The 10,722-nt window shown below is 56.6% G+C and overlaps 4 protein-coding genes across 4 annotated transcripts; 2 read left to right on the top strand and 2 right to left on the bottom strand.

The window, feature by feature from the left end:
- Positions 1-836: 836 nt before the first annotated feature.
- Positions 837-1,499, top strand: CGGC5_v000983 (uncharacterized protein; the record flags this gene model as incomplete). The annotated part of the gene is made up of 1 exon (XM_032025554.1): positions 837-1,499. The coding sequence occupies one exon, from the start codon at positions 837-839 to the stop codon at positions 1,497-1,499; it is 663 nt and encodes a 220-aa protein (XP_031877839.1).
- Positions 1,500-5,125: 3,626 nt separating this feature from the next.
- Positions 5,126-7,691, bottom strand: CGGC5_v000984 (Fanconi-associated nuclease 1-like protein; the record flags this gene model as incomplete). Its single annotated transcript, XM_032025555.1, has 2 exons — positions 5,126-7,145; positions 7,198-7,691. 2 exons carry the CDS (start codon positions 7,689-7,691, stop codon positions 5,126-5,128), a joined length of 2,514 nt encoding a protein of 837 aa, XP_031877838.1.
- Positions 7,692-8,274: 583 nt separating this feature from the next.
- On the top strand, positions 8,275-8,916 carry sdc1 (Set1 complex component sdc1; the record flags this gene model as incomplete). Its single annotated transcript, XM_032025556.1, has 3 exons — positions 8,275-8,457; positions 8,516-8,760; positions 8,838-8,916. 3 exons carry the CDS (start codon positions 8,275-8,277, stop codon positions 8,914-8,916), a joined length of 507 nt encoding a protein of 168 aa, XP_031877841.1.
- A 682-nt stretch (positions 8,917-9,598) lies between these two features.
- Positions 9,599-10,413, bottom strand: RPS13 (40S ribosomal protein uS15; the record flags this gene model as incomplete). Its single annotated transcript, XM_032025557.1, has 4 exons — positions 9,599-9,772; positions 9,877-9,923; positions 10,119-10,151; positions 10,212-10,413. 4 exons carry the CDS (start codon positions 10,411-10,413, stop codon positions 9,599-9,601), a joined length of 456 nt encoding a protein of 151 aa, XP_031877840.1.
- Positions 10,414-10,722: the final 309 nt, after the last annotated feature.

Here is a 10,722-nt window from a genome sequence, read left to right on the forward strand (position 1 = left end):
TTTTACGGCATCCCGGCCGCCGCTCCTTTGGACGCTCCTCTCGACGAGTCGACTCCCGTCCACGCTCGACGAGCATCCCCACCACCACACGTTCACCTCCTGGCCGTGTCTCCAGACTCCCACTCCCATCGAGGCTCCCGCCGCGCGCCACGCCTCGACTCTCGTTGGACCATTCGTCTTGCTGTCACCAACGCATAACGACTCCTCTTCACCTCACAGCATCCTCCACGCGCTACGCCTGCTCTGCTCCTGCACGCTCTCTAAACGACCACCCCTCCTCCCGCGGGATCCCATCACCACACGCCCCGGCGCACCCCTCCCTCCGCCCCTCTCATCGTCCTGCCTACCAACCAAGCACGACGCACTGCCAGACTGTCGTCTGCCTGCTGCTGCTCCTGCTGCTCTCCCGCCCGTGTCCAGACGCTTGCCCGGCGAATAGCACCGCCTTGTCATTTCCCACCCGTTCACCCCCCCCCCCCCCCCCCCCCCAGCAACCCCAGACCAGACTTCCGGGAGCACATCAGCTTTCTCGACTGCCTTGCCGCCGCCGTCAGAGCTTAACCTCGCCCTGCACCTCTCTCATCCCTACCCGCTCACCACTTACCGCTCACCACTTACACTACAACCACCCAAGCGCCCTCTCATCTCTCCGAGATAATATAACGTCCTCCCACCCTAACAACTGCCGACCTTTCCTCTCTTTTCCTCTCCCACAGGCGACTTGTCTCTGCAGCTTGTAGGCAGCTTGACTTCCTCCCTCACCAAGTCAGAGTCATTCACTTGACTGGACATCCTCCCCCGCCCTTCACTCGCTACCACCTCGCCCTCAAGTCACCATGCCTGGCAACAAACCCAAGTTGGCCCAGCTGGCTACGCCTGTCACCAGCACCTTCCCCTCCGAGACCATCTTCTCGGCCTCGACTCCTCTCTCCGCCAGGCCCATGTCTTGCAAAGAGCTCCCCATCAAGACGCCTATCAGCCCGCCCACCGCCTACACGGACTTCCTCAAGGTCATGTCTCTCAACTCGCCCGCCGCCTTCAAGCCGTCAACCTCGGGCGAGACCACACCCGAATCCACTGCCGAGTCTGCCCCGTCGACCGCCACCAGCGAGGAGACGGATGTCTCGTGCAAGTGTGAGAACGAGCACAAGAGCCCGGTCACGGCTCCCGCCATCCCTCCTAGCCCCTTCACCCAACTGCCAATGTCAGCGCCTGCTACCGGCGCAAACTGCTTCCCGAGCCTCAAGATCCCGCCCTCGCCAGCAGTATCCTACCTGGACTCCCCCATCAGCGCCAGCACTGTGCGCTCCCCTTTCAGTGCCAGATCCGTCCACTCTGTATTCGACTGGGACGCAGCCCTCAAGGCCAAGAGGTTAAACGATGCCAAGAAGCCTTCGAGGACGAGCGTGAAGCACATCCGCGAGGTTGTCACGCGGACAGTGACGTACACGCCGAGGATGAACCCAGCGCCAAAGGGCAAGAGGAGGAAGGTGGAATGATTTCTCGGGCCACAGGCCAACAACCTCGTCACCATCACGTCCCTGCCGTTTCTTTTGTTTAATACAACTCTCAACACTACCATTCATCAACCCACGACAGGCTCAGCGCTACGACACACCCATAGAAAAGGAAATGCGATGAAGCAGGCTCTTCCCACGCAGGGACTCAAACCACACGGCATGACTTTACGGAACCACACCGGCGCACACCATCAGCGCATACCAAACGAAAGGAAGGGCGGAATCTGTCCATGACTTGGGCGGGAACATCTTGTGCGACAAGGAGGAAAGCGATTTTTTATTTCCCCATCATTTTTTATTCATGTTTCAAACCAAATCTACACTGGGACAAACCGGAGTTCTTTGGCGTCATCCACACGATGCTCATGTTCGATACCAGGAACCATAGGAGGCGGGGTGGAAAGGGCTGGAATATGCCCTTGTCTTTGTATTTTGGTAGGCGGGAGGGGCGAAGAGAGGCAGATGGGCGGGCGGAGGAGGCTCAATCGAGAGTTGGAGACTTTTGTCCAAGTACGCAGCACGCTCCAGGTAGCCCTAATCAGCATACTGTGTATATCCATCACGTTTCCTGACCGCCGCGTGCGCGTTGATTGTTTACCGTTCCACGGCCAGCTTGTTCGTGCAGCGCGGCCGTGGATGCGGCCCTGCGTTGCCCCCGTGTTGTTGTGGGGCCCTGGAACCCCCGGCCGCGATGGTGACCCGGCCCAGAGGCGGTGGACATGGCGATGGGCAGATTTTCAGAATACAAAAGGCATGCTCCAAAAATAATCACAAGTGTGGTTGTTGTTGGTTCCTTGCACACATGGAGTTGATCTCAAGTGACCTGGGAGGAAGAAGCTATGACCACCAACAGACAGCACCAACATCGGGCAAACTTGGAGGACCAACACGGGCAATGGGAAGCAAACAATGGAGGACGAACAGGTTGGTAGTCGGGAGGAGCAGGCTTTGGTGAATGCGTTGGCACCAACAGACAATATTGTGAGAGAGAGGTGGCTTGGACCAACGCACAATTGGAATTGTTTGGGCATTGTTAGAGGTTGGAAGGGTCAGAAATCAGAATCGTGTAGGTTTTGGTGTGTGTGTGTGTGTGTGTGTGTGTGTGTGTGTGTGTGTGTGTGTGTGTTTGTGTTAGTGGTGATGGAGGGGAGGGGAAGCATCCCGCTGCGCTCCCGCATTTTGATTTTCCACGGGCCGTCTATTGCTCATGTACGATGAATGGGAGGACAATTATTCATTGTGGAATAAGGACACGAGGCAATGGGTAGGTAGATAGCTCGGGTGTGATGGTCGTCGATCTTGGGGAGTGGGATGGGTGATGTTGGTGGGCAGTGATGCTGTTGGAGTTGCTGCGAGGCTTCATCCACCATGAGCTAGCTGTAACCGGAACCTGCTACAACTGCGACTACCTCCTGTAGTTAGTGTAGTGCAGTGCAGTTCTGTTCACATTAGGCCGCTGCAAAACACGAACGATGACCGAAAGAGTGTAGCTAGAGGAAGCAGAGTCGTCGGCAAACGCTCATGTTGGGGGCCCTTTCCATCGCATTCGCTGCGCTGATGCGTTGGCTGTGATTGGCTGGGAGCCGGAGCAGCGGCCGATGCGCCCACACCCTTCATCCTCACCCTCTTGCGAATGGGAAGAATGTCTTGCAGCTGTTCGCGGTTGAGATTGAGAGCGCTGAGCCACTCGTTTCTCTCACCACCATCCTCTGCTAAAGCGCCCACACATACGCACATGGAAGCTGGCTGGTGTAAGTGAAGTAAGCAGAGCCGTCCACGACAGAGGGAAAAGTACCGAGCATACGAAACAGTCACAGATCCATACAGTAGGCTTTCTTCGCTATGGACTCAGAGCAAAGCGTGCGCAAAAAGCCTAAAAGCAGCCACGCAAAAGAAAAAAAAAAAAAAAGTCCAGACTCATTCAACCTGCCCTGCCCTGCGCAAAGACCCGGTATCCCGGACACTGCCTTTAAGCGCCGACGTTTTTTCCTCGCTCCTCCAGTTCGGTGGTGCCCGGCACGCTGATTGGCCATGCAGGGGACAGGGGTGGTCCTCTGTGTTGCGCTCCCGCAGGTAACGGGCCCGGTGACTGGACGGGGACGCGGGAGGGAACCGGGGGGTGTTTACCGTGCGAGAGGGGCAGGAGGGGACGTGATTGGATGGGTGGGGGAAGTGGTTAAGCGCCGGCGTAGTTCGTGTGTTGTACCTTCTACTTTTTTTCTTTGGTGGGGTTGGTTAGGTTGGGGTTTTTTGCACTTTGGACGCTGGAGCAATTTCGATACTTTGTGCCTTTGGTAGGTTTTGGAGAGTTTGGGGCGGTTTGGGGTTTGGTGGTGATGGGTTTTGCGGTTAGTCCATGGCGAAGAGATCGCAAAGGACATCTTCGAGGCTTACATGCGATAAGGGCAGAAGACATGCAAGCGGGGATCATGCCGGGACGAGTCCAGACGAACATCAGGCTGGGGAGATGTCTGGTTGATCACGACTACCTATCCATCATCTCATCTAGCGGTGTAGAAGACCACAAAACCACCATACAACCCTATTTTCTCATATCAGACGGCCGCTACGAGTGTACCGTACATTAGCATCGCTGTCTAGGACGCACGCACGTCTACCCGGAACCACTACGAATGCGACGGGCTCGCCCTCCCCATGTCTCTCTCGAATTCCCGCTTTCACGCCGGAGCCCAATCCCGTCTACTCTGGCTGGCTGTATGCAGCAAGCGTCGCGAGCGCGGTTCTCGCATATGGGGAGAAATAACAAATAAACAGAATGCAAGTCGACTTGCCAAATGCGCCCATCTCGGCCGTGGTCGTGACACGAGCGAAGCGGTTCCCTCCAGCGCTTCCTCCAACCACATCCGCGCATCTCACCAGTCCCCCGCCCCGCGTGGTTGGTCTCCCCCTCTCCTTGTAAACCCTCACCATAAAATCTCCGACCTAAAACGACGAAGCCGCTCCGTTCGGTGTGTTTCGAATCATACCCCCCTTCGACGGACAGGGCCAGGAACACAATCTGATACCAGATTTAGAAACAACGATTGCCGCTGAAACCTCGCATCCAAAGGGGAAGTGAGAGAGCTCAAAGCCCTGCTTTTTTCCCTTTCCCCCCCTGGACGGCAGGCATGGTGTTTGAAACAGCGGCTGATCAATTTGCTTGGCCGGCACTCTGGCTGGTGATTGGTTGTCTCGGCTGTCTCGAGAGATGTGGTGACATTGGTTCGGTGACGAGAGACAGCTGAGGTGCAGCGTCACAGGCCGGGATGAAGACGGCCCCACGCGTTTCAGAGTCTTCTTTCGGTCCTTCCACACGCCTTCCATGGGTGTTTAAGGTACTGCGTGTGATGTGATGATCGTCCCGGAGATCAGCGTCTGGCTATTTTTGGGGTGTTCGTGTTCGTTGCCGTGATGCTCGTTGGTAAACATGAAGCTGGCCGAGCAGGTAAAGCAGCGGCTTTGCCGGCGCAATCTGCTCGCAATATCGGCCTCCTATCCTCGAGGCGCCGGATCTCAAAGCAATCTCCGCGTCGTGTGGCACACTACATCCCGAGGTAGCTCTTAACGATGCTGAGATATGTATTTTGAGCTTGTAATTTCACGGCTCAATCCACAATCCGGACCTCCTTAGCCACAGCATTGCAGAGCACGACCTTCACCCCAGCCCCCGTGAGCACGTGAATCCACAGCCGCTGGGTATCACTCAGCCGGTCGTTCGCGCTCTTGACCTCCGCGAACATGACCTCTTTCTCCGGCTCCGTCCGCCAGAGTATCAGATCCGGCAAGCCCCCGCCGCGCTGCCGGTACTCCTGCGCCATGACCTTGCACAGAGCCGCCAGCGCGCTGCCGTCGAAACAGCTCACCAGCTCCACGAGATCCTCGACGTCGTAGTCCCAGTTGAGCCCAATGACACATGTCCGCCTCTCACGCTCCCGGTCGTCGACCTCGCGGATGATGCGCTCTGCTCCGCCGTTTGCAATGTCCACCAGCCGGTGATTGATCTCGGAGGCGCGAGTCGGATAGAAGGAGTCGGTGTGCAGGTCCAGCGGACACGTCTGGTACGCCGTCTGGAAGACGTTTGGTATATACAAGAACAGAACGTCGTAAAACAGGTACGCGAAGAGGGTGCGAACGATGCCGCCCTCGGCGTGGAAGCCTTTATACCCGTGGCTGCGGTACGAGCTGAGGCACATTTCCTCGACGCTGCACTCGCCGCCTTCTTCCAGCTGGTCAACCCAGATCGTTTTGGTGCTGGCTTGCCGGCCGTTCCTGCCCTGAAGGTCTTCCTTCTTGATTTGTATGCCTTCCACCGTATGCTCGACGGGCTTTTGAAGGCGAACATGGCCAAAGTCGTGTTGGAGTCGGCGGGGTATGCGCAGCTGCTTCTCTAGCTTGATTAGGCGCTTCTGCAAATCGTAGTGGAATATCAAGTGGCAATCATTATCTTGGAGGCCTGCTTCGCAAGTCGCGGCAGCGATACGCTTCCAGTGCTTTTTCTGTATATCCGGGTCCGCTGAGACTGGGTTGCCGTCGAGGGCATGCATATAGTGCTCCTCCAGAAGAGCCTTCCGCTGGTACCAGCTACCTCGTCTCGCCGGATGAAATAGATGCTGACCTAGAAGCTCAGTAAGAAGAGAGTGCTCGCGTTCATGATCCTTCAGCTTTCCAAACACATAGGCAGCTTTGTGAACGATGCGAGTGTAGGAGTGGACAGGAGTAAACCTTCTCAGGTATGCGCCTTCACCCTCTTCATAGACCCGCGCCTCCTTCTCCTGCTCTTCGCTCAGGAGCATCTTCCAACGCGGATATACACGCTCGAAGATGTCAACAATCTTGCGAAACCCTGCCTCTCCAGGTGGTCCGTTGAATTCCAGAACGGAGTCAACGTCAGCCTCCACGCGGATCGCGGCCTCGAACTCGAGTACGTGCCTACGGGAGGCAAAGATGTTGGTACTTCGGCAGACAATGTACTCGGGATAGTTCCGCCTGGCGATACTGGCGAGGATGATTGCCGTCAAAGACTTCTCTGTCCACTCTGCCGACCGATAGAAAACAAGGTGGACCCTCTCGAAAAGCTTGTAAGTCAGGGGTGAAAGCCTAATGCAAGGGCCAGTGATGGCTCTGATCTTCTCCAAAAAGTGCCCCGTCTGGTTCGAGTCCTGCCTGCTGAGGTGTGGCGGGGTGTCCCGTCCATCTCCCATGAGACCTCTGGCGTTTGGTGAATCTCCACTAGCAGACCTCTGAAGCCCGTGTGCGAAGAGGCCCGTCTGCTGATAACCGGTGCGGCACAGCGCCTTGATCAGGTCTGCCTTGTTGCGCCCCTGAAATCTGGCCTCCTTTGCCAGGTCTTTGAGCTCGTCCAGACTTAGCAGCGATGCGGCCTCTTCAATGGTGGTGATGTGCTCCTCGGACGCATCCGCAAAAGTGAAGGTGTCGTTGAGACTGAACTCTTCAAGATCGACACCCTCTACCGGGTTAACGTCTGGTGAAACATCGACTTCTGGCAAGTCTCTGACCTCTTGGAGACTCTCGATAGCTGTCTCTGGGTCTGATATATCACTGTAATATCCCAGTCGGTCTTGACGATGCCACGCAGACGTCTTCCGCAGGAACAAACGGACATAGCTGCGCTCACTGTCAGCACGTCCCAAAGATCGTCGAACCAGGCAACACCCACAGATACTGCGCTTCATAGTCCAGCTGCTTCCACTGCTCAAATACATGAGCTTCCTTCGCATCAAACAAGTGCGCCTCGTCCGCCAAGACGGTATCCAACGCAAGGTTAAAGGCGTCCACATAGATGGAGCTCTTGCCTCCCACCCACTTCCTCTCCGCCCCAGCATCCTTTTCTTCCTCGTCAGGCACACTGACCTGAGAGCTCCTCATCAACTCGTACTCCTCAATCGCCTCCTTGTCCACCTGCATCGGCGGCAGCGCACTCTCAATCGCAGTCTGGCGCACGTGGCGATCCTTCTCGTCTTCAGCGTCAGAGACATCGTTGACGGTGATTCCAGAGGTTTCAGCCTCGTCTTCGTCGTCATCATCATCGCTATCCGCAATCTCGACCTTGACCTTCTTTGCGGGGCGTTCACCCAGTGGCGACGGCCGGGTGGGCGACCTCGACGGCGGCTGTGGTCGAGGCCGCGGCAGCCGCTGTACGAACGCATCCATCATGCGGCGCAGACAGGTTCAACATTGTCAGACAGAACAAACCACAAAAGAAGCGTAGGGTTCTTGAGTTGAGTGGCCGAATTATGTCATTCACGACGTGGCGTTCGCGGGGATGAAAGAGGGAGACGCGCTGGGAAACAGGCAGCCGCAGGGGGTAAAGTGCGATTTCCGACGCGACGTCAGGTGACCCCGCGTAAATGACCCCCCGGGCCAGGTACTGTCGATTCTTGCTGCAATCCACTGCATCATAGCCTAGCCTGGGTCCAAGATCTCGATGCTCTCGCCGTAGTCAATTGAAGCGCAAACCTTGGAATCAACTTCGAATTGCGTCAATTGGGTTCACCGTCCCATATTTCAGAGCATCTGCAGCGATCCAAAGCTTGCTCTTGCCTCGGCGCATACCCCAACTTCCCGTCCACAAAGCTCTCCATCTTCCTCGCGCATCTAGAATCGCCAGGACCCGTCGCATTCGCTCAGCAACCCAGCGCAGGTGTCCCGCTTAATCCTCACCCAATCCACCCAGACCAAATAGCCGACAACCTCTCTCATCGTCTCCCGTTGCATCTTCCTTCCTTCCTCCGCAATGTCAAACCCACCACCGACGGAACCCACCCCTCAACCACCCGCGCCCGCCGCCCTCGCTGCTCCTCCTGCTCCTCCGTCGACCACAGAACCCACGATGCCTCCCGCAGCCGACCCCAGCGCGAACCCAGACGCCGCCTCCACGGTGGACGCTCCCATGGCCGACGCCCCCGACGTCGCTTCTGTATGACACCCACCACCGCCTGCTCCTTCCCCGCTCACTCACACTAACCACTCTGCAGTCCCCGGCGCCTGTCCCCCAAGCTGCTCCGAGTCCGGCTCCCGCAGCGCCTCCACGCACCGGAACCCCCAGCCGCAACCTCAACAACGGCGATGCCAGCTCACGTGCAGGCTCCGTCCACCCCGACACTCACTCCCTTAACCTCCCGAACGCGGCCACGCCTCACGGCGACAGCGCCCGAATGTACATCAACTCCACCGTCACGGCGGCGTTGCTCGAGGGAATGAAGAAGATCGGTAGAGACCAGTAAGTTTGCCCTACGCAGACGTTTCGTCCGTCATGGGAATATGGTCCTAGATGCTGACATGTTTCCCGTGCGTTAGACCCGCCAACCCTCTCAAGGTCTTGGGCGAGTTCCTCATCCAAAAGTCCCGCGAGCGCGGCGAGCCTGAGTCGAGTTGAATGCGTTTTCCATATACGTGGGACGAAACACATCATGTGATATTGGGCACATAAATACGGGGGACTTTGCTCGCATGGGAGGCAGAGCACACCCCCAACGATTGACCACCAGCATATCAGTCAGTGGCTTTTAAGGTCTAGCCAGGCGTTCAGGGGGCACAAAAGAAGTTTTTCTAAGGGTCGAACCATTGAGGCTTGATGCCGCTTTAGATTCATGGACAGCACTTTAATGATACCACAAGTTCTCATCATAAAACTTTTGATTTAAATCATCATGGCAGGCCCAGGCATATCATTGAAAACACGTTTGACGCTGATCAACCGTCTCATGTTTGCTTTGTGTCTACTCTTTCTCAAGTTGACAGTACAGTTGTGGAGGTTGGGGGTGTAAAACTTTTCTGTTTTTCATTCATCCTCGGCTGACGCCATGTAAACCGACGTGCCTAAGTCCAGAGAGCTGTTTGTGCATCGGAGCTCTAAATGCAATTACACCCCAACTCCATGACCAGATTCCACCCCCAAACATTGCACACGCACACGTACATCCGCGGCGGCGCTTCTTTGGTTCATTGTCTCATGTTCGCATCATACGAACAGGAGGAACACGACCTTCCAATCCATTTTTGTTTTCCCCCTCAAACACGCAAGACGACGACGACTGATGTCAGACGACGGTCTACGCTTAGGCGACAATGGTGGAGGCGGTGGCGGACTCGTATCTCCAGGTGGGAGGGAGGACACCGACGGTCTTGTAGTAGCGGGCGAGACGGTGGATACGGGACTCGATGAGAATCAGGCGGAACTTGGAGTCCTTGTCCTTGCGGTTGCGCTCGAGGTGCTTGCGGACGGCAACGGCCTGTGGTTCGCGAGACAAGTTAATCAACCCGTTTCCTCCAGACATTCCAAAGCAAGTTCTTCCCAAGCCTTTCAGCCATAGGTTGGACGTGGGGAGCAACGTACCTTCTTGATGAGCATGTACAGGTCCTCAGGAATATCGGGGGCAAGGCCTGTTCATCATCTCTCTGTCAGCCTAGACCATACAGAGGCGCATATATATGCGGTAAAAGAGACGAAGACGGGAATTCACGGAGTGTGTGTGCTCCATTCCACGTCTCGCTCGCGGACGAATTGATGTCGTGCATGTTTTCAGAAAAACATGTTCGCATCGCCGCTTTGGGTTGTTCACTCGTATGGGGTCGTACCGTTGGACTTGAGGATACGCAGAATGCGGTTACCTGAGATTTCAACGTCAGCAAAGTTTTCCCCGGTCTCTTCGAAGGGGACCAAAAACATACCGGTGACGACGCGGACCTGGGCAACGCCGTGGGAGTCACGGAGAATGACACCGATCTGGGAGGGGGTGGCACCCTTCTTGGCCAGCTTGCAGATCTGGTCGACGACCTGCTCGGGGGTGGTCTTGAGCCACGAGGGGGGGTTGCGCGAGTAGGGGATCGCGGAGGAGGAGATACCCTTTCCCTTGGAGTGAAGACGGCCCATCTTGACGGTTTAGTGAGGTGGTTGTTTGGCGGCTGGTTGACGGGTCAGTCGGTCGGTCGGTCGCTGGTCGGATTTGAGCAAAGGGAAAGAAGTTCGCGATCCAGATCTTGGAGGTTGAGCGCTGTCGTACGGGGCGGGTGGTGGATGGTGGATTGTGCGGCCGGGAAATCGTCGCTTAATTAGGGCAGCTGTTCCTTCCGCCGGTCAGGTCGCTCCTGCCCGCCAGCTGGTGCAGTGTCTGCTCGGCCTGGGAAAATTTTCGGCTGAAGGACCCGCCAGCGTGGGGTCCGCGGTGGATACGTGCAGATT

Source organism: Colletotrichum fructicola (assembly GCF_000319635.2).
Source record: "Colletotrichum fructicola Nara gc5 chromosome Unknown KSG_Nara_v1_contig01, whole genome shotgun sequence".
NCBI classification, from domain to species: Eukaryota; Fungi; Ascomycota; class Sordariomycetes; order Glomerellales; family Glomerellaceae; genus Colletotrichum; species Colletotrichum fructicola.